The 23,989-nt window shown below is 44.2% G+C and overlaps 1 protein-coding gene and 1 long non-coding RNA gene across 4 annotated transcripts in view; one reads left to right on the forward strand and one right to left on the reverse strand.

Moving 5' to 3' along the window:
- STXBP1 (syntaxin binding protein 1) overlaps positions 1-20,599 on the reverse strand; it is a 71,899-nt gene extending 51,300 nt beyond the window's left edge. For all 3 annotated transcript variants that reach the window (XM_035015758.1, XM_035015757.1, XM_035015759.1), the window contains exon 1: positions 20,373-20,599. In XM_035015758.1, the coding sequence (XP_034871649.1) occupies positions 20,373-20,409 (37 nt within the window). In that variant the 5' untranslated portion in view covers positions 20,410-20,599. The remainder of the gene's footprint in view (positions 1-20,372) is intronic.
- The window catches only part of LOC118017658, a 31,601-nt gene continuing 27,206 nt past the window's right edge, over positions 19,595-23,989 (forward strand). Inside the window, exon 1 of the long non-coding RNA XR_004681203.1 lies at positions 19,595-19,646. This is a non-coding gene — a long non-coding RNA (uncharacterized LOC118017658). The remainder of the gene's footprint in view (positions 19,647-23,989) is intronic.

The following is a 23,989-nucleotide window of genomic DNA, read 5'->3' on the forward strand; positions in this document are numbered from 1 at the left end:
AAGAAAGAAAGAAAGAAAGAAAGAAAGAAAGAAAGAAAGAAAGAAAGGAAAGAAAGAAAGAAAACACACTGCCCATATACATCACCAATAGCAGCAGACCTCATCTGTTAATGTCCCATTTGGGTTGCCAGCCTGTATCTGTTTTTCTGCAAAATGCTTGTCCTCAGGGCACCTGGGTGGCACAGTCAGTTAAGCGTCCGACTCTTGGTTTTGGCTCAGGTCCTGATCTCAGGGTCATGAGATTGAGCCCCACGTCAGGCTCCATGCTGAGCACGGAGTCTGCTGAAATTTCTTTCCCTCTACCCCTCCCTGCCTCTCTCTCTCTCTCAAATAAATAAATCTTAAACAAACAAAAAAACAGCTCGTCCTCCTCCTAGTACAGACTATGATGCCTGCAGTAATTCCTCCTTGAACTGCAAGGACCTAGAACAGGTATCTAGCTTGATCTTGGCAGGAACACAAGATGTGGCCAGTATCTTAAATTTGTAGATGTAGCATTTAATGGCTTCAAATCACATTTCCTGACGTAAGTGGGAGTTTTCCTCCCTTTAAGTACTAAGGATTAGAGAAAATGTACTTTGGAAAGAGGGAGAAAGAATGGAATGTTTCATATAATTCCAGAAACCCAGAGCAGACAAAAGATCTAGCCTGGTGGTTTTTGGTGGGGGAGTGATTATGCCCCCCCAAGTAGGACATTCGGCAATGTCTGGAGACGTTTCTGATTACCACGACTGGAGGATGCTATGGGCATCCGGCGGGGAGAGGCCAGGGATGCTGCCAAACATCCTACAATGCACAGGCTCTTACAGCCCAAAACGTCAATAGTGCTAAGGCTGAGAAACCCTGATCCAGTCCATTTTATAAAGAAAATGAACCCGAGAGAGATAAGTGACTTGTCTGTGACAGTGGTAGTAGGAGTCATCTTATTTTCAAGTCCAAGATTCTCACCAGCCCAATTTGTTCTGTTCTAAGATTTAATCAGGTCTGAGATGCTAAAAAATATTTAATCTTACACAGCATGGCAAAGCCTTAAGCTCAAGCTCCTTCTGGAACCAACAATTCAGCTATTGCAGAGATGTCAAACTGACAGAAGACAAAAGCCTCAGGGAAGCTTCCAGAAAGAGGAAATGCTCCCCAGCCCCCAACACATAAAAAGGTCTAATTCCAGGAGGGCTGCTTCCTTTTCCCAAATCCATGTAACTGGTTACAATTATATACCAGGAAAAGAAAACATCCTCTAGGGATTTGAGCCCATGATCAAGCATGGGAAGAAGGTGAAGCTCTGGGAAGACTGAAATCCAGAAGCAGCTGAGTTTGCACTAACTTTTACTGAATATGCAGGCTGGGTGCTTTCCTCAAGCCAGTCTTCCATACCCTATAGTAAAGATGCTGCTGTTTACTACAGAGAGTTGGTTTCTTGTCCTCTCTGCAAGAAAGGGGCGGGGGGGAAGTGGCCAAAAGGGCCAGTCATTTTGTTATATTAAGAATCTAGGGTGTGGTGGTCCCCAGCTTCTGGCTGCTGGCCACTCCCCTCCTTCCTTCCTAGAATGCAGTTCTTATAAATGATAAAGTCTTACTTTCTACAGTAGATGTGTGGTAAGTGACTTAGCAAGCCTAGGAAAGCCGAATCCATCTGAAGTGGAATCCTAAGCCAGCAGTAGGGAACACTGAAAACCAACCAAATGCACATAAAAGTATCCTCAACAGTTTCAAGAACTGGAAGCACCAGGTACCTCTGGAACTTAAAAGAATGTGTGTGGGGCGGGGGAGGGGGGGCGTGTGGGGAGTATAAGGCATGTTGGTAGAAAGGTATTTGGGAAACAGTTATATCCTAGATCCCTTCTATCACTTCCCATCACTGGGTGACTGTCCTTCTCCCAGCATGGCAGAACACCGAAAGTTTCCTCTCCAGAGAGTGTAGAGTATGCAGGTCCCTGGATTGTGAGACCCAAGGCATAGTTCGGGGCCTGAGTCTAATAATGAAAACAGAGGGACTAAATGACCATGTGTACAGATTGTTGAGAACTACCCTCCATACCTCTGGTCCTCTTCATCCATTCAGCTCCCAGAATTCTGGTAGCCAGACCTTTATCTCCCAAGCAGGAGACAGACTTCTCTCAGGAATCAAGCCCAGGAAGAAAAATCCAAAGACACTGACACTGGGGATTCCCCAACAACAGCCTACCTTCTTCAGCCCCATCCACAAGGCCAGAGCTCCAATCAGCGTTTAAGTCTCTCATCATAAGCAGCCAGACCCATCTAAAGAAAGTTCCTACGTGGAAAATAGAGACCAAAACAACAACAAAACCTGGAGGAAATAGACTATGCGATAATTTTTTATTTTTATATTTTTTTAAAGAGAGAGACATAAAGGAAGATACCACATTCATGAAACAAGAATAGGAGGCTACAAAAAAATTAAAATGAGCTATTAGAAATTTTTAAAGAACATGACAGTAGAAATTTAAAATTAAATAGAAGGATTGGAAAATAAAGTTGAGGAAATCTGGAAAACACAGCAAAGAGTCAAAGAGAGAAATAACTGAAAAGATAAGAAAATTAGAGGACTAGTCCCAAGAGCTTCAACATCTAAATAGTACTAATTCCATAAAGAAAAAACTCAGGAGAGGAAATCATTGTGAAATTTTTTTTTTTTTTAAGATTTTATTTATTGGGGTGGCTGGGTGGCTCAGTCGGTAAAGCGTCTGCCTTCAGCTCAGGTCATGATCCCAGAGTCCTGGGATCCAGTCCGGTATCAGGCTCCCTGCTCAGCAGGGAGTCTGCTTCTCCCTCTCCCTCTGCCTCTGTTTGTGCTGTTTGTGCTCCCTCTCTCTCTCTTGCTCTCTCATATAAATAAATAAAATCGTCAAGGGAGAGAGAGAGCGGGATGGGAGGGGCAGACGGAGAGGGAGAGAGAATCTTCAGCAGACTCCACGCTGAGCATGGAGCCCAACTTGGGGCTCCATCTCACAACCTTGAGATCACAACCTGAGCCGAAACCAAGAGTTGGATGCTTAACCAACTGAGCCACCCCAGGTGCCCCTGTGAAATTATTTTTGAAATGTTCCCAGAAGTAAACAGCATAAGTTGCCAGATGGAAAGGCCCACTGAATGTCTAGTACAGGGATCAGCAAACTATGGCCTGTGGGCCAAATTCAGTCTGCAGTCTGTTTTTGTACAGACCTTAAGCTAAGAATGGCTTTTACAAAACTTTTAAAGGGGCAGGGAAAAAAGGAAGAAGATGTGGTAGAGATCGTATATGAACCACAAAAACCAAAGTATTTACTACATGACCTTTTAAAGAAAAAGTTTTCTGACCCTCTTCCAGCACAATGGATAAGGATGGACATATACCACAGCAAATCACTATGAAAGTCCAGAATATTGAGGACAGAGTGGAAGTTTCAGAGGGGACAAAATGAGACATACTAAAGGATCAAGAATCAAATGCCTTCAAACTTCTCAAAGGCAAAACTGGGGGCGCCTGGGTGGCTCAGTTGGTTGAGCGACTGCCTTCGGCTCAGGTCATGATCCTGGAGTCCCTGGATCGAGTCCCACGTCGGGCTCCCTGCTCAGCGGGGAGTCTGCCTCTCTCTCCGACCCTCCCCCCTCTCATGCTCTCTATCTCATTCTCTCTCTCAAATAAATAAATAAAATCTTAAAAAAAAAAAAAGGCAAAACTGGAACAAGACAATGGAGCAGTCTTTTTTTTTTTTTTTAAGATTTTATTTATTTATTTGACAGAGAGAGACAGGGAGAGCGGGAACACAAGCAGGGGGAGTGGGAGAGGGAGAAGCAGGCTTCCCGCGGAGCAGGGAGCCCGATGCGGGGCTCGATCCCAGGACCCTGGGATCATGACCTGAGCCAAAGGCAGACGCCCAATGACTGAGCCACCCAGGCGCCCCAACAATGGAGCAGTCTTCAAAATTTTGAAGGAAACCAATTTCCAACATAAAATTCTATGTTCCTCCAAACTAACAATTAAGTATGAGAGCAAAATAAAGATATTTTCTGACACATAAGGTCTCCAAAAAACTACCTCCCTTTTTCCAGAAGCTCCTGGGAAGTGAGCTCCACCAAAACAGGAGAGAGTAAACCAAGAAAAGAAGATATGAAATACAGAAGACGGGATGATTCAAAATGTAAGAGGTGGGGCGCCTGGGTGGCTCAGTCCGTAGATCATGCAACTCTTGCTCCTGGGGTCATTGAGTTTGAGGACCACATTGGGTGCAGAGATTACTTTAATTAGTTAATTAATCAATTAATTAATTAAAAACAAATGATGTGAAAAAATCTCAGGAGGATGGTGAATAGATGGAGGTCCCAAGTAACAGTGGTGCACTAGAGGGAAGACCACCAGTCTCAGCATAATGTGGCTTTATATCCACCCACACAGTCATCGTGTCTGGTGCCCTGCATTCCATTGTGTAGATGCAGGTTCCCCTGTGGTATTATTTCACCTAGTGCAGGTCTGCCGCTGATGGTTCTTTCAACATTTTTTGTTTTTGTTTTTTTAATGTCTGAAAGTGTTTCTTTGGCTTTGTTACTGAAGGATACAGTATATTCTCTGGGGTTTAGCATTCTAGGTTAATATTTTGTATCTCTCAGTCCTTCAAAGTTCCTGCTCTACTAACTTTCAGCTTACATTGTTCCCGGCAAGAAATCTGCACCGTCTTTATCTCTGCTCTGTATATAATGTGTCTTTTCTCTCTGGTTAATTAAAAAATTTCTTTTTATAACTGCTTTTAAGCAATTTGGTTATGATGTGCCTTGGTGCAGAGTTCCTCATGTTGCTTATGTCTGGGGTTCACTGAACTTCTTGGACCTAAGAGTTTATAGTTTTCATCAAATTTGGAAAGAGTTCAGCCAATATTTCTTCAAATACTGTTTCTGCACGCCATAACCCCCCCCCCCCCATTCTTCTCTCCTTTAGGGACTCCAATTATATATACTGGGCCCTTTGAAGTTGTCCTACAGCTCACTGATGCTTTTTGGTTTTTTTTCTTTTATTTATTTATTTATATATATATTTATTTATTTATTTATTTATTTTTTAAGATTGTATTTATTTGCGAGAGACAGAATGAGAGACAGAGAGCATGAGAGGGAGGAGCAAACTCCCTGCCGAGCAGGGAGCCCGATGTGGGACTCGATCCTGGGACTCCAGGATCATGACCTGAGCCGAAGGCAGTCGCTTAACCAACTGAGCCACCCAGGCGCCCTCTCCAGTCTTTTTTCTATGTTTCACTTTGGATAGTTTTTATTGCTATATCTTCAAGTTCACTATTTTTTTCTTCTTCTGCAATGTCTAACCCCTAACTCTAACTCTTCAGTAAAAAGAGAGAAAAACGAAATAGTAAGAGGTTAACAATTGTTAAATCTATAGATTTAATCTAAATTAATCTAAAACTTAGATTCTAAAACTTAGAAGGTAAGTAGGTGATATTATACTACTCTCAATTTTTCAGTATATTGGACTTTTTTTTTTTTAAGATTTTATTTACTTGACAGAAAGCGAGAGCAGCAACACAAGTAGGGGGAGTGGGAGAGGGAGAGGCAGGCTTCCCGGTGAGCAGGGAGCCTGACGCAGGGCTCAAGCCCAGGATCCTGGGATCACAACCTGAGCCGAAGGCAGATGCTTAACGACTGAGCCACCTAGGCGTCCCAAGTATTTTGGACATTTTTAGTAGATTGGGGGCAGGGAAAGAATGGGTATTACCACTGTATGAGAAACTGACCAGATCTTTCAGTCTCAGTTAAAGCCTGAAAAAAACTTATGACTTTAACTTGAATTTCAAAGTTCCTTAAAGGATAAGTAGGAAGGGTGAGATGACACAGAGGGAGAGACACCCCACCACATAACCAAAACAGTAAAGTTCAAAGTAACTCACCCTAGGATTATCTGAGGGAAAACTGGAAACTCTCAGCAGCCACATGATCGCCTCATCTTAAAATCCTGAAGGACTTTTACCCAAAACATGATTAGGTCTGCAGACTGAGTAATTTTTAACGGGTCAGCCTCACAGCAGTCCATTGTGGAAAGCCTAGAATGTGAAATGAACAGAGCAGAGGGCGACTCTTGCTCAGCTGCAATGTTTTATTTTCCTCAAATCCCTAGCAACTAGTCCCAGCAATATTGATGTGTCTGGACACCAGCGAGAGGCCTCTTTCCTTCCTCTCCTAGGGCTACACCTAGGACTCAAGAAGATGGGTGAAAAAGGCACTATGAGAGCAGGGGCCAAGCTCTGCTTCGCTGTGTCACTCTCAGTACGGGGGCTCTGAAAACCATCTAAGCCTAAAAGGTCTTCCTTCCCCCCCTCAGCTGCCAAACAGAAGCAGCTTTGTTCCTACTGCCATTAAAGGAAGTTCATGAGGATCATCTGTGACTGGATTAGAATCAACTGGAAAGTCCTGAGCTACATCTAAGCACAGTAGAAGTGGCCTTTCCTCCCTCACTACTGTAACACTGCTAGTAACTTATACCTGTCACTGTGAAAATCTACAGTGGCACAGACATGAAAATAATACTTTGTCCCCAATAGCCACAGAGAAGGGAAAAAACCTGCCACCGTGTTTCATCCAACAGACTAGTACAATCTGACTTCCTGCTCTGGGTGGGAGTCTGGACTAGACACTTCTAAGATTGTTCCCAGAGCCAAGATTCTATACTTTGATGCCACCTTGACATAGTATAAATCCCAAATCCTCAGAGCTTTACAACTATATCCTCATTTCCTCCAACAATCCTGAACAATGAAGTTCATACAGACTTTAAGACACACAGAGAGGGGCGCCTGGGTGGCTCAGTCGTTAAGCATCTGCCTTCGGCTCAGGTCATGATCCCAGGGTCCTGGGATTGAGCCCCACATCGGGCTCCCTGCTCGGCGGGAAGCCTGCTTCTCCCTCGCCCACTCCCCCTGCTTGTATTCCCTCTCTTGCTGTGTCTCTCTCTCCATCAAATAAATAAATAAAATTTAAAAAAAGAGAGAAAAACTCTGGAAAAGTACCCAAGTGCCAAGCCTCCCAGCTTGGAGAGCAAAGACTCACTCTTAAACGAGGAGTCTGGGTTGCCGGCTCAAGCTTGCTTTCAGACAGTTTGACGATGGGTCCGGTGAGTCACAAAATCATAAGACACTGCTCTGCTAGATTCACCTTCTTGACTCTGACTCTCAAGGCAGCTGGCTACTCTTCCTATGTCCATCCGAAATGCTGGTGTCCCTTGGGGGGAAACCCAGGCCCTCTTCTGGCCTACACCCTCTCCTCTGTGATCTGATCTGATCCCACAGGTTCAGTGACCTGATGACGCCCCAATCCAAATCTCCAGCCCAGACCTTCTGGGCACATCTGCAAACCTGTTTCTTCTCCTTTCATATCTCAGTGAATGGCACAACCTTACAACTGGCTGCCCAAGCCAGAAAATGGAATCTTTCCCAACTCCTCTTACTCATCCTGCACATCCAAGCATTCATGATGACCCGACCCTTCTACCTCCAATGACTCCTTCATGTCAACCTTCTCTCCAGCCACTGCTACTTCTCCATCCCTGGCAGAGCTTCTGCCTGGGTCACCACAGGAGCTTCCTAATGGGATCCTCTGCGCTCAGTCTCCCTCCCTCCCACCAGCCTCCATGCAGCAACCAAAGATCTTTCTAAATTAAAAAAAATTTTTTTTTAATTTTTAAGTAGCTCCATGCCCAATGTGGGGCCTGAACTCATGACCCTGAGAAGAAGAGTCAGATGCTCTACTGACTGAGCCAGCCAGGCACCCCCTAAACTAAATTCTAACCATGTCTCCTCCTGACTTAAAACCGTCAGTGGTATTCTACTGTTCCTGGAATAAAGATAAAAGTCCTTCACAAGGGTAAGAAAGCCCCAAGCACCTCTCCAACTTCTCTCTGCACACTCCCTCACCCCATAGCTCAAGCCACATTGAACTTTTCTTTCTCATTCTCTTGCCAAGCTGGGACATTCATCTACTTGACTGACTCTCCCCCAGACCCCACCAACACCATCCTTCTGGCTAACTCCTCTCATCCTCCAGGTCTCCCTCAGCCTCCCTCATTCCCCAGCCTTGTTGGAGGCTCCCCCACATGCTCCAATATCATCACACCATCGTGTCCCTCTCAGGGCACTTACCCCAATGTGCTACCATGGCCTGTCTGAATCCCACTAGGACCAGATCTACTTATACACCATTATATCTGCTGCCCTTAGCACAGCTTCTGGCACAGAGGAGACTGCATAAATACTGGTTGAATGAATGGAAACACTTGGTCCCAGAACCCTCTGAAGCATGCTGAAATGGAAACAAGCTGTGATATATGGTTGGGGTTTCTCTGACATCTCAGAAATCCTCCAAACAAGGAGTGACTGTTGGAAAGTCTGATTCAAATCTGTTATCTTCACAGCTAGGCTCCAGGAATTTTTTAAAAATTTGTTTGTTTTTCTCTACTTTCCTCCATCTCTCTCTAATTTTGTTGTTGTTGCTCTTCCCAAGATTGAAATGGGTTTTCCTAGTGTGATAAATACTTAATATCTCGATCACTTCCTACAAGGTCAGCTTTTAGGCCAAATAATTAGTAGAGATTTAAAGTGAAACATCATGGGGCACCGGCTGGCTCAGTTGGTAGAGCATGAGACTCTTGATCTTGGGGTTGTGAGTTCGAGCTCCACAATGGATGTAGAGTTTACTTAAAAATGAATAAATAAAGTGAAATATCAGTGGCATATGAGAAACAGAAAAAAAAAAAAAAAAAAAAGGGAAACTGGAAATCTGCCCTCCGAGAGCTTGCAATTTGAGCCATCAGTAGTTACTCCTGCTTCAGAGCCCCAGAGACACATATTAAGATCAGATCAGTGTATATCAGAAGCAAATTGCTTTGTTTTAAGCAATGCAAACTCTCCCAAAGGGCATCAGAATGGACAGCAGCTAGCTGTTGTCTAGTGATTATTAGATCCTGTGTCTATCAAAAGATAGTGATTCATTTCCTTGACTCTTCTAATAACTTATTCACTAACCTTGAGCAATAAACTAATCTCTGGAATTGTATCTGTAAAGTAATAAAGCTCCTTATAGTGACTCTTTATTGTCTTCCAAGCAATTTTTTGTATATTATTTAATGTGAGCCTTGAAAAAATTGTGTGATGCTGAGATCAGCATTTCTAATTAAAAAAGAAGTTTAATAAAAAGAGGTGTCCAGGTCACCTAGCCACTAAGTGTGAGAACTGGGACTGTCAGCTGGATATTCTGACTTCTGGCCCAGAATTTTTTCCACTTACCCAATACTGCTTCTCATTAAAAAAAAATACACACACACACACACACACTCCAAAAAATGCATAGAGGGGAAAAAGGTAAGTAAAACTCTTACATGTTGAAATTCAGATGAAGTCTTAGACACCTCACCCTAACTTTAGTGCTAGGAACAGCCCTGCACAGTAGCAACTAACTTGTTGAAGTAATCAAAAAGATCAAGCTAGGGATTCTCCAAGCATTTCTCATATAGGTGAGCCATGGGACTAGGGTTCAAATTTTATGGCTGTTGAATTGCTAGTGATGACTATAAAATTTGACCTGACTGCTCCACTAAAGAAAAGATACTTCATTAGCTGCCAAACACCTGTTTTGTCTAAGAGGTGCTACATGCCAAAAAAGCCAGAGAAAATATCTTTCAGTGCACATTCAATAAGCCCTTTATAGATCCTGTGGCAGATACATGCTCTTACATCTGATGGGTAACACATGTTACCTGAGTCCCAAACCACCTCTTAGGGAATTTTGCCCCAATTTAAGCTGCTAAAAAAGAGGCGGGGAACACGCTTGTATGGCTCAGTCAGTTAAGCCTCTGACTCTTTTTTTTTAAAGATTTTATTTATTTATTTGAGAGAGAGCATGAGAGGGGGGAGAGTCAGAGGGAGAAGCAGACTCCCTGCTGAGCAGGGAGTCCGACACGGGACTCAATCCTGGGACTCCAGAATCAGAACCCGAGCCAAAGGCAGTCGCTTAACCAACTGAGCCACCCAGGCACCCAAGTCTCTGACTCTTGATTTCAACTCAGGTCATGATCTCAGGGTGGTGAGATCGAGGAGCCCCGTGTTAGGCTCTGTGCTGGGCGTGGAGCTTGCTTAAGATTCTCTCTCTCCCCCTCTGCCCTCCCTACCTCTTGTGTGCTCTAAAATAAACAAACAAACAAATTAAAAAATGGCAAGCCAAAGCTGTACTCAGATGAAAATTCATATCCTCTGATACTTTGTGAGGAAAAAAATTAACCAATCATTAGATTCAAGACATTAGAATAAGAACACATATGCACACAACATAGAAGGAAAAAACTGTTTTTTTAAAAAAGACAAGGGGGGCACTTGGGTGGCTCAGTCAGTTAAGTGCCTGCCTTCAGCTCAGGTTATGATCCCAGGGTCCAGGGATTGAGCCCCACACTGGGCCCCTGCTCAGCAGGGAGTCTGCTTCTCCCTCTCCCTCTGCCCCTACCCTGCTCATGCTCTCTCTCTCTCTCTCTCTCAAATAAATAAAGTCTTTAAAAAAATAAATTTAAAAATAATAATAAAAATAAAAAAGACAATTAAGGGGCGCCTGGGTGGCATAGTCATTAAGTGTCTGAATCTTGGTTTCATCTCAGGAGAGTGGGATCGACTTTTTTTTTTAAAGATTTTAAAGATTTTATGTATTTATTTAACAACATCATTCCCAACATGGGAATATAATTGAAATGATCCAAGAATAGCCAGAGGGCTCCAATATTAATAAATATATATGCAAAAATAATAAGTAGAATTTAACAATACAGAAAAAGGATTATACATGACAACAAAGTAAACTTTGTTTCAGAAATACAATGATATCCAATATTATAATTAATTCGATTACATTAATAGGTTAAATAAGAAAAAGCATACGATCATTTCAAAAGAAACTGAAAAAGTAGTTAATACTATTTAAAAAACGAACTCTTAGTAAGCTGGAATTAAACGGAAGTAGTTCAAATATCACTTCCTCAGGGAAGCTTTCTCTAACCTTCCCTGATTTATGCCAGGCCTCCCTGTTAAATGTGTTCATAGTGTCCTGTACCATTTCTTTGTAATTCTTATCACAATTGTAACTATTTTTTGTAGTATCTGTAAGACAACAATGTTAGAATCCCTTAAAAAAGGAAGGAGTTTAGGGGCACCTGGCTGGCTAAGAGCATGTGACTCTTGGAGTCATGAGTTCGAGACCCATGTTGGGCATGGAGCCTACTAAAAATAAAATATAACATAATATAATATAGATAAATAAGGAGGTTTCAAAAAATTTATTTATTTATTTATGTATTTATTTTAGAAAACGGGGAGGGGCAGAGGGAGAAAAATCTTAAGCAGATTCCATGCTAAGGGTGGAGCCCAATGCCGGGCTGGATCCCACAACCCTGAGATCTTGAGCTGAAACCAAGAGTTGGACACTTAACTGACTGTGCCACCCAGGCGCACCAGGAGGTTGGGTTTTTTTTTAAGATTTTATTTATATATTTATTTATTTATTTGAAAGAGAGAGAGAGTGCACCCGTGCACACAGGTGATGGGAGGGGCAGAGAAGGAGGGAGAGGGAAAGAATCTGAAGTAGACTCCGTGCTGAGCTGGGAGGCCCACTCAGGGTTCCAATCCCAGATCCCTGAGATTATGACCAGAGCTGAAATCAAGAGTCAGATGCTCAAGTAACTGAGCCACCAAGGCGCCCTTTAATAAGGAATTTTAAAAATATAATTAATAAACTGGAAATAAAGACAAAATGGGACCACTCAGCAACAATAACTTTTAAATTTTAAATGAATTGTCTATAAGGACCGAATCACAACCACTACAAGAAAAAGTTGGGGTTTTTGTGTTTTTAAAGACTTTATTTATTTGAGAGAGAGAGCATGATAGCGCTTGCACACAAGTGGGGGGAAGGGGCAGAGAGAGAGGAGAAACAGACTCCCTGCTGAGTGGGGAGCCCAATACAGGGCCAATCCCAGTACCCTGAGATCATGACCTGAGCTGAAGTCAGACGCTTAATGGACTGAGCCACACAGGTGCCCCAAGAAAAAGTTGTTTTGGGGCGCCTGGGTGGCTCAGTGATTAAGCATCTGCCTTCAGCATAGGTCATGGTCGCAGGGTCCTGGGATTGAGCCCCGCATCAGGCTCCCTGCTCCACGGGAAGCCTGCTTCTGCCTCTCCCACTCCCCCTGCTTGTGTTCCCTCTCTCACTGTGTCTTTCTCTGTCAAATAAATAAATAAAATCTTTAAAAAAAGAAAAAAGAAAAAGTTGTTTTGAATCAAAAGTATACAGAAAAAAGATAAAAGGTAGAAGATTAATGAAATAGATAACTGGTTAGATTTAAGTACATACCGTTTATTGAAGCTTTCCACTTTTACATTTAAAAGACAGAGTAAAAATAATAACTTCAAATGAAAATAATATGTAGATTAGAAATGTAATTTTAACAATCTAATTTAAAAATGGGCAAAGAAGGGCTCCTGGGTGGCTCAGTCCATTGGGCATCTGCCTTTGGCTCAGGTCATGGTCCCAGGGTCCTGGGATTGAGCCCCACATTGGGCTCCCTGCTCAGCAGGGAGTCTGCTCCTCCCTCTCCCTCTGCTCCTCCCCCTGCTCCTTCTCTCACTCACTCTCTCTCTGTCAAATAAATAAAATCTTAAAAAAAAAATGGGCAAAGGAGGGACACCTGGGTGGCTCAGCCAGTTAAGTGTCTGACTCTTGATTTTGGTTCAGACCATGATCTCAGGATTGTGAGATGGAGCCCTGCATGGGGTTCCACACTGGGTGTGAAGCCTGCTTAGGATTCTCTCTCCCTCTGTCCCTCCCCCCTTCTAAAAAATAAAAATAATAAATAAATACATAAATAAAAATGGGCAAAGGATCTGTGTAGACATCTTTTCAAAGAACATATACAAATGGCCAATAAACACATGAATAAAATGCTTATCACTAGCCATCAGGGAAATGCAAATTAAAACCACAATGGAATACCACTCCATACCCACAAGGATGGCTATAACAAAAAGACAGATAATAACAAGTGTTGGCAAGAACGTTATGAAATTGGAATCTTGGGGCGCCTGGGTGGCTCAGTCATTAAGTGTCTGCCTTCGGCTCAGGTCATGATCCCAGGGTCCTGGAATCGAGCCCCACATCGGACTCCCCGCTCGGCGGGAAGCCTACTTCTCCCTCTCCCTCTCCCCCTGCTTGCGTTCCCTCTCTCGCTGTGTCTCTGTCAAATAAATAAATAAAATCTTTAAAAAAAAAAAAATTGGAATCTTTATACACTGCTGGCGGGAATGTGCAGCCACTTTGGGAAAGGAAATGATAACTCTTTCCTCAAAGAGTTAAATATAGTTACTATAAGACCCAGCAATTCTATTCCTAGGTACCCACCCAAGAGAGAAAAGACATATTTAAAAAAATAAAAATAAGATAAAAATAAATATAACATAAATTCTTCATTCCATGAATATGGTATATCACTTCATTTATTTAAGCCTTCTTTGATTTCTTTCATCAGTGTTTTATAGCTTTCAGCATATAGATCTAGAACATATTCCATTAGATTTATACTAAATATCTCATTTTTTTTCATTCTACTGTAAATGGTACTATTTTAAATTTCAATTTCTATATAGATTTTTGTAAACTGACTTTGTATTCCACAACTTTGCTAAACTATATGCAATTCTCTTCATAGGGCTGCTCCCTTATTTGCGAAGCTGAAGAATTATGATTTTTACATTGCAGTATACCTAAGAAACTAAAATATTAAAAGTAAATTTGTTAAAATGTCAATTCTTCCCAAACTGATCTATAGATTCAACACAATTCCAATCAAAACCCCAGAAAGATTTTTTAAATAGAAATAGATATGCTGATTCTTTTTTTCTTTTAAAGATTTTATTTATTTACTTGTCAGAGAGAGAGAGAGCACAAGCAGGGGGAGCGGCAGGCTGAGGGAGAAGCAGGCTCCCCGCTGAGCAAGGAGCCCACCATATGCGGGACTCAATCCCAGGACTCCGGGATCATGACCTGAGCTGAAGGCAGATGCTTAACTGACTGAGCCACCCAGGCATCCCAGATATGCTGATTCTATAATTTATATGGAAAAGCAAATGAACCAAAACAATTATGAAAAAGAAAAACAAAGCTGGAGAACTCACAATACCTGGTTTCCAGTCTTACTTTAAAGCTACAGTAATTGGCACAGAGTGGATGTTGGTGAAAGCATACATATAGATCAATGAAACAGAACAGTGAGTCCAGAAATGGACCCACCCATATATGGCCAACTGATTTTCAACAAAGAATAAAGACAATTTAATGGGAAAATGGATAGTCTTTTCAACAAATGGGGCTAGAACTGGACACTCACATACAAAAAAAGTTCATACACACACAAATGAACCTCCTAAATCACACCACACAAAAAAATTAACTCAAAATGGATCAAAGATTAGGGGCGCCTGGGTGGCTCAGTCATTAAGCGTCTGCCTTCGGCTCAGGTCATGATCCCAGGGTCCTGGGATCAAGTCCCACATCGGGCTCCCTGCTTGGCGGGAAGCCTGCTTCTCCCTCTCCCGCTCCCCCTGCTTGTGTTCCCTCTCTCGCTGTGTCTCTCTCTGTCAAATAAATAAATAAAATTTTTAAAAAAGTTTAAAAAAAAATGGATCAAAGATTAAATATAAGGCCTAAAACTATAAAACTTCTAGAAGAAAACACAGAAAATTTATAAAACACAAAAGCTTTGTGAATTTGGGCTGGGCAAGGATTTCTTGGATGGGATACCAAAAACACAATCCATAAAAGAAATTGATAAATTAGAACTTCTTCTCTGAAAAATACTGTTCACAGAATGAAAAGACAAGACAAAACTGTGAGAAAAGATCCGTAAATCATATAACTGATAAAGGACTTGCACCCGGAATTATAAAGATCTCTTAAAACTCAGTCATAAGAAAATAACCCAATAAAAAATATGCAAAACATTTGGACATTTCACCAAAGATATACAGATGACACTAAATACATGGAAAAATGCTTCTCTTCATCATCAGTCATTAGCAAAAGGCAAATTAAAACCATCATACAGAGGAACTTGGGTAGCTCAGTGGGTTAAGCATCTGCCTTCGAATCAGGTCATGATCCCAGACTCCTGGGATGGAGCCCTTGAATCGGGCTTCCTGCTCAGCAGGGAGCTCGCTTCTCTCCCTCTCTCGCTCAAATAAATAAATAAATAAATCTTAAAAAAAAAATAAATAAAACCATCATACCAATACCTATCAGAATGGCTTTATTTATTTATTTAGAGTAGGCTCCACGCCCAGCATGGAGGCCAACGCTGGGCTTGAACTCACCACCTGAGATCAAGACCTGAGCTGAGATCAAGAGTCGGATGCTTAACCAACTTGAGCCACCCAGGCTCCCCGGAATGGCTAAAATTTTTAAAACATATAATACCATGTACTAACAAGGATGCTGGTATGAATGTAAAATGGCTTTGGAAAACAATTTGACAGTTTCTTATAAAGTTAAACATACACTTATCATATGACCCATTAATTCCACTCCTAGATATTTACATATCCAAGTGATCTGTTCACACAGAAACCTGTGTGTGAATGCAATTGTCCAAATGCAAATAACTAACTAGAAGTGGCAAAGTGCTGGCAAAGTGATAACCCAAGCAGTGCATCCACACAAAAGAACAGCAGTCAACAAAAAAGGAACAAACTATAGACACATGCAACATGATGACTCTCAAGCACATCATACTAAGGTTAAAGAGGTCATATTCAAAAAGGTACATACTGTATAATTCCATTGATGTGACATTCTGGAAGAGGCAAAACTATAGGGACAGAAAACAGCTCAGTGTTTGCCCCGGTCTGGGGGTGGAAGGAGAGGTTGACTAGAAAGGGCAGCACAAGGGAATTTGAGGGGGTAATGACATTGTTCTGAATTTTGGGTATTCTGGTGGTTACATAACTGTATGTAATGGCTGAAATGTGAAGAGCTGTTCACTAAAAAGGGTGAATTTTACTGTATGCAAATTATACCTAGATTTTAAAATTGGAAAAAATACAATATGTATGTAATATATTTCAAAAAATACTTGTTATATGTATGCTAACCAAAGTTTCTACGGAAAAAAGAGAAGTGTACGAATGAATGAAGACTGCTTCTATCTAGGTGTCCTCTCAATTTCTGACACATCCTATGAATCATGGACCCATCTGAAAAAGGTATGTGCTTAATGTGCAAATCGAAACTGCATTCTTTTCCAGAGGAATGTGATTCTTGCAAACAAACATGAGGAGAAATTGCTAGCAGCTAGGAAACAACAAAAAGACAAATAGTACATTTTGAACTCCTTGCATCATTGTAACACACTGAGAAAACTTCAGGGAACAGAAATAAACTCTGGATTACAACATGGATTTACATACCGAAACGTCATCTATTAACATAAAATAGATATAAAATGCCACAGAAAATGAAATCCACCTTTCCCTTATAATCTCTTTGTAGAGAGCAGAAAACAAATACATCTTATAGAAAGAAAATAAAGAAGAAAGGGTAAAGATAAAGAGTAGAACTGGAAATAGAAGTTGGGTCAGATTGCAATTTGTCCATAGGTTCTTCAGGCCAACTCTCCCATTTCCCAGTTCATTTGCACATCTGTCAAGAAAATTTTTTTAAAGATTTTGTTTATTTGAGAGAGAGCACAAGCAGGGAGGAGGAGCCGAGGGAGAGGGAGAAGCAGGCTCCCCACTGAGCAGGGAGCCTGATGCAGGACTCGATCCCAGGACCTGAGCCAAAGGCAGACACTTAACCAACTGAGCCACCCAGGTGCCCCTTTCAAGAAGAAATTTATCTGAGACTCCTTTCTCCCCCAAAACTCTGGCCCCAGAGGGCAGAGCTAGTCTATCTTGTGCTCAAAATCCTCTAACACGCACTGACCCTTTTTGTGGATCTTTTCATGATGGTAATATTTACTGAATTTACTGTGTGCTAAGAACTATACTAAGTGCTGCACTATCTCCAACACGCACAGAACCCCACAAGGTAGGTGCTATTACTCATTTTACAGTTTAGGAAATTGAGGTGCAAAAAGGTTCCCTTATTTGCCAAAGTCACATGGCTAATAGGTGGTGAGCCAGAATTTTATCCCAGATAGTCTAATTCCAAGAGTCCATTCTCTGAATTGCTGTACATAAAGATTAAGTCATTCATTCAATATCTACTGAGTCCCAAGCACTAATTCAAACACTAAAGATAGACAAAAGAGTAAGGCAAGGTTCTATTCTCCCCTGAAGGAACTTCTGGTCTAGCTGGGCAAGACTAACAACAAAGACTTCCCCTGTGTCGGGGAAGTGGAAGAGGGGGTGGCAGGGAAAACTTGGGAGTAACAGAGAAAGCTCCTCAGGATTGTCTATGTCTATCAGAACAGTATGAGTGTCCCATATTTTAGTCTCCCATAGTTCCTAGCAGGCTGTGAACAAACACTGCTGAATGAACAGCTTAAAGCTGACCTACCTCCTCTACTTCTGTTGTGTCTGCACCTACTGCCACTCCAAAACGCAAATCAGAAAGATGTGACAAGTAGCTGAAAACTACATTTATCTTGCTCTCCATTGTATGCTTCATTCATTGACATTCAATAAGTATTTATTGATGGCTGAGGGAGTCAGCCACTGTTCTTAGCATGGAGTACAGTGGTTAACATGCCACATAAAGACCCTGTTCTCATTCAAGTGGCTGAAACAATCAAAGAAATACCAAAACAAACAAACAAACAAACAAAAAACAACCACAATAACAAAACAAGCCTGAACAAGATCATTTCAGTTAATTTGAAATGCTACAAAGAAAATAAAATGAGGAAACACAATCAACAGTGACTATCAGGTGTTAATTTAGATTGGGAAGACCAGGCGGCATAGGGGACATTTAAACTGGTGTGTGTTGGTTAAAAAATTCTTTATTTTACTTTTATTTTTAGAGAAAAAAAGGAAAAACTAGAAACCCTGTCCAAAATTAGGAGCCAGAATTAACCTGTGTCACGGACAAAGACTTGCAATAATATTTTTTCCCAAAATTTATACATAACTCACATGTTATCAGAACAGATGCTGTTCACGCACTCACCAATTTTATGTAAAACTGATTTGCTTTCCATAAACAGTGGTCTTGCTTTATTTCAGAAAAGAAATTTTGGCCATATTGCATTACTGATTTTTTTTTTTTAACCTTTATGATGGCTTCTAAAAAGGCAGGGGAGTGGGGTATTAAGGAGCTACCACATCAACAAGGGTCCTGGCAAAAGGATGCAAAAACTTATTTCTATAACACTTAAGGCTTTTATTTTAAAGATACAATATTCAAATATACCATCTGAAAGAATGTAACATGTAACACAACATTCCATATTTCAAAACGCTTTAAAAAGACTACTGAAGGAAATGGTGTATATAGAATAATGAAGAAAGTGTTTTTTTTTTTTTACTAATATTGCAAGGAAATGGATATCAGGTTTTAAAAAATTAATTAACACTGATTTTGGCAAGTCATTTAACTGTTACGAGCCTCCATTTCTTTCCCACAGGTAAAATGACATTAGAGGATCCCTCATGGGTCCTTCCAGCCCTAAACGCCTTGATTCTCCTAAGAAAATAGAAGGTAGATGATTCAGAAACTTTACTGCATGAGGAGGGCAGGTGTTACTGTGGGCACTTTTAAAAACTTGCTCATTTGGGCTTCAGTTTTTATGACAATTCTCTTCTGGTGCAATAGGTCAGGAAATGTTGTACAAGTGGGAATCTTTCCTATATATTAACAGAAAAACTGGGCAAGAAAAACAGTTGTGATGCTCAAAAGGAACGCTACACAATTAAAAAACATTTGATGAGAGAGCGCTATAATAACAGAATCACTGGAAAGGAAACAGTCATTTCCACCACTTTTATTCCATTTCCTTTCTTATCCTCTCCTGCAAAGAAAAACCCAGTTTTCATTTTTTCCTAAATCCGAAAGAGGTAGCAAAAGCCACAGAAATCCTCACACGTTTTTTATTAAAGAAATCGCCAAAATATTGAAGAGGCACTATGTGTCTACACCTATTACCAATCTTACTTAGCCCCGAGGACACCGTTTCCAAATATTATCACCAACAGCCCTCACTCCGCTGCAGCCGACACTCACCACCACCCATTTTTAAAAATCCATTTACGCTGAGCCTTTCATCCAAACCCATCAACGACCATTTCCTCCCTGCAACAGTGGCTTCGACTGCCCGAAACGTCCAGCCAAGCCAGGGCTGAGTCCTGCCAACAGGGAGACTGCAGACTGCGGTGCTGGGCAGGGCAGGGCCGCTCCCGCCGCCGCACGCCAAAGCTTTCCGCCTCCTCCCGAGGGATTTAAGAGGGTTCGGGACCCAGATAAGACCCCGCCCTTGCAGCCACGACCCCGGAACGGGAGGAGGAGAGAGGCGGCCTCAGCTTAGCAGAGCCAAGCCTTTGGAAAAACAGGCTGCTCCTCCCCAGCGGCCAGCAGCGGCCCGGGCAGGGCGAGCGGCGCGGCGCGGCCGGTGCGCGCCGAGCGGCTCCCAGGTGGGTCTCCGCAGCCGGGGACCGCGGCTCGGGCTCCCCGAGGGGGGGGGGGGGCGGCGCAGGCCGCGATCTCGCTCGTCACGATTCACCAAGCAGAGTGGGAAAGAGGGAGGGACTGGAGGCAGAAAACGGAACGGAATCAGGGAGCTCGGGGAATAAAGAAGGCAAGGAAGGGGAGAGGGGAAGGGGGGGAAGGTGATTAGGAGTGAAGAAGAATGGAGGTGCAGGGGAGGGTGATGGGTGCAGAAGGGGTGGGTGATAGGCTGCAGGGGATAAAGGCGAGGTGAAGGGGAGGGATGGGGTGCTGGGGGCTCGTGAAGGGGGAGGAAGAAGGAATGGCGTGAAGGGGGGATGGGGTGAGGGAGAGAAATGGGGGTGAGGAGGGAGCGATGGGGTGGTAAAAAGGGGAGAGCGGGAGGGGGATGCAGGGGAGGGATGGGTGAAGGAGGATGGGGTGAAGAGGGGAGGGGTGGGATGCAGGGAGAGGAATGCGGGAAGGCGAGAGCGGGGGAAGAGGGAAGCGGGCGCCGGCCCCAGGAGGCCGGGAGGGACTTCCCTGCGAGGAGGGCGGCGCCGGAATAACGGGGCCCTCCCAGCCCCGAGCCCCCCGGCCGGGCGGCGCGAGTAGCCCGCGCGGAGGCCGGGGCGCCGCGGGCAGGTACGGCGCCGCGCTCCCGCCGGGCAGCCGCAGCCCTCGCCCGCGGGAGGATCCCCCACTCCACTTACTCTCTCCGACCACGGCTTTGAGGCCAATGGGGGCCATCGTGCTGCGCGAGTCTCGGGCTCCGAGTCTCCTCAGGCGACGCCCGCGGACACGGCTACCTCCCCGGGTCAGCGCGCTCTGCCGGGCACAGCCCTCCGCTCCGCTACCGCGCTCGGGCTCAACTGACGCGCGGACTCGCCGCGGAGGCGCGGCGCGAGCCAGAGCGAGGCTGCCGACCTGCCGGCGCGCGCGCGGGCGGGGCTGGCCGGGGGCGGGGCCTTGTGCCAGCCGTCAGCGTCACCCGCGCACCTCCGCCAATCGCACTGCGGCCCGGGAGCTCGGCCCCGCCCGCCGAGATGCGGCTGGACGCGAGGCGGTCCCTGGCTGGCGCGAAAGCCGCGCCCTCCCCCTCACCTCACGCGCAGCGCGCACCCTGCTGCCAATCGCGCGCTCCTGGGGCGCAGGGTCCTAAAGTCCCCTCCGCCGCCTCCGCACCTGGCCACAGGCTACTGACAAGCTCCCTCTTCCTGAATCCACGTTATGTCCTGTCTTTCCTCTTCCTGGGAACCCTCCATTTTTCGCCTGCCCACATAAGGAACTCAGAGACTCCTAACCACAACATAACTGGAGGTTTATCGACATCATCTCTCTCTCTGGGTACCTATATCCTCATACCCGCCATTCACTGAGCTCTTGTGTCAGGCTCCACGCTAAGCGCTTTACTGCATCATCTCATTAAATCCTCACAGTAATTAAGAATTGTTTTTAATCTCCATTTTCCGATAAAAAAAAAAACAAACCGAGGCTCAGAGAATTGAGCACTAGAGTTGCTCTCAGGCTGTGTAACATTCATTAGCAAATATTGAGTGGTCTTCCACTACTCCATGCAAGCTACTATTCTGGGCATTGGAGCTACAGCCATGTACAAGGCAGACTCGGATCTGAGTCTTTGGGCACTCAAAAGGCTAGAAATTTCGAAGTCCCAAGTCTGATAGGAATATGCTGTAGGACAACTCAGGTCTCAGCATCTCCTTACAGGAGTCCACATTACCAAAGTGGTCCCAAGTCAGTTTTTGATGGACTTTTTTTTTAAAGATTTTATTTATTGGGGCGCCTGGGTGGCTCGGTTTAGCGACTGCCTTGGGCCCGGGTCATGATCCCGGGGTCCTGAGATCGAGCCCCGCATTGGGCTCCCTGCTCCGCCAGGAGCCTGCTTCTCCCTCTCCCTTTGCCTGCCACTCGCTCTGCTTGTGCTCTCTCTTTCTCTCCCTCTGTCACATAAATAAATAAAATCTTTGTTATTTATTAGGGAGAGGGAGGCAGGATCCCAGGACTCTGGGATCATGACCTGAGCTGAAGACAGACGCTTAGCTGACTGAGCCACCCAGCTGGTGCACCTCTGATGGACTTTCTTTATTAATGAGGGATGTTACTTTTGAAATATGGCACAGGACTCACCTCTGGCTTCAAAGAAAAGCAAATGAGTTGAGCCAATTAAAAACTAAAAAGGACAGGAGAGCTTGAAGTCATAAAATCAGTAAATACTCATTAAAATTTGGAACAACTCTGAGCTAAATCCTCTTTTCTTTCTTTCTTTTTCTTTTTTCTTTTCTTTCTTTTTTTTTTTTTTTTTTTAGATTTTATTTATTTGTCAGAGAGAGAGAGAGCACAAGCAAGGGAGAAGCAGGCTTCCTGCTGAGCAAGGAGCCCAGTGTGGGACTCTATCCCAGGACCCTGGGATCAGGACCTGAGCTGAAGGCAGATGCTTAACCAACTGAGCCACCCAAGTGTCCCTAAGTCCTCTTTTCTTAACATTATTAAGAAATGTAATAATATTTACAGATGAAAAAACTGAGATTCAGAGAGGATAAGAGCTTTGCTAGTGACAAAGGAAAGATCCAATTCCAGAATCTGAATTCTGAATCATTATTTTACACTGAGCAGTTAAAGCAGCTGAGGCCCACAGGAGGACTTTCCAAAGGTCGCACACAATGAAGAATGGCAGAGCCAGGACAAGAGGCCACATGTCCTAGTTCAGCTACCAGCCCCAGGGCAGGAAGATTTGACCATCTTCTTGCCCCCCCCCCAATCTACCCCAACAGAACTTTCACATGGCTTCACAGGGAGAGTAAGTGTTTGTCTATCATTTCACATCTGGGCTCTGCCTTTTACCCAAGGAAGGTATTGATAGTCTCAGGGTGCATTTGGGGAAGGAGGAGGTAATTTGTAAATGTGAGGGAACCTAGGATGCACTTGTAATGCTGCATGCTCCCCCCTTAGCCAGCCTCAGGGAGAGGGAGAAGCCTCAAGGAGCCAGTATTCTAGCTGAGAAGACAGACAGGAATCAAGGAGTCAGACACAGCATTGAGTTACTGTCCTAACAAATGCTAAAGCAGGACAGGGGCTGTGAGAGTGAGTGACGGAGCACTTGACCCAGTGGACCTGGTGAGGTATAGTCAGGGCAGTTAGCAAGAGGGGTCTGGGAGAGTGTCCCAGGCAGATATACAGAAAATGCAAAGAACAAGTGCCAGAAAGGAGTTTGGCTTTTCCAGGAACGGAGAGGGGGTCAGTGTGGCTGGAGGAGAGTCTGAGAGGCAGATAGAGAGGAAAGCCCCCAGAGGTAGGCCTCACTGCAAGGCTCCAGGACATTTTGGTAGCCTGGAATCTGTATGAGGACTTCCTCAAAGATCACAGGCAAATAAAATATAGCAGCTTGTTATTTTCTGCAGAGGAAAGGACAAAAAAAGAAATATTTGCCTGTGGATGTGTACCTGAGATGTTCACTAGGGATGGCAAAAATCAGAACGGGTGTTATTCTAAATAGGATGGCTGAAAAAGCAAGTGGGGTGACAGACTGTGAACTCACTCAGGAACCCCTGACTCTGGAGTGGCGGATTGGAATCTTCCTGCTTGTGGAATCCAAGACTGGCTTGAGACCTCCTGATATCTCTGAGCCTTGATTTCCACATCTGTGAAACAAGGACAATGGAGGAGACAGTCAGATGACCTACACCTTAAGTTAAAATCCTGCGTCAGTCATCATGCCTATTACCCTTTGCTCTGTATTTTTTTTTTTTTATATTTTAATTATTTATTTGACACACAGAGAGATACTGAGAGCCCTGACCCTCTCCTTAGAGAGGTCTGGCTGTGTGGACTGCTAGCTGGGGGCATATCAACAACCAGAACCTGGACCTCTTGGGAATTCGTACCCAGGCGAGCCCTCAGCTTGGTGCCCCAGCCCGGCCAGAGCGCGGGGCGGGGCTGCGGCCGCAGGATGCGTTGGGCTGGTCCGCGGCTGGGCAGGTGCGCTTGCAGCTGCGCATGCGCGGCCCGCAGCCTCTGCAGAGCCCTGGTGCCGAGTAGCCGCTGGGGGTAGGAAGAGTCCTGTGATTTACGCACGGGTCATGTGACGGCGGGGAGCCTGTTTGTGGCTTGGCCGCTGCACTTCCAGGAGACAGGCAGGTGAGGGGGGTGCGGGGGATGGATGCAGAGCAGAGCAGGGAGAAACTGGAGGTCTGAGCATACGGGCTGTGAGCAGCGTGGAGGGACCAAGAGAGGGGAGAGAGGGACAGATGAGCCTGAATTGGCAATGGAGCTGACCAAGTTGAGACAGAAGCAACGACCTATAGTTATTGCC

The sequence above is a fragment of the Mirounga leonina genome, unplaced genomic scaffold, assembly GCF_011800145.1.
Source record: "Mirounga leonina isolate KUSES-001 unplaced genomic scaffold, KU_Mleo_1.0 Mir_170, whole genome shotgun sequence".
NCBI classification, from domain to species: domain Eukaryota; kingdom Metazoa; phylum Chordata; class Mammalia; order Carnivora; family Phocidae; genus Mirounga; species Mirounga leonina.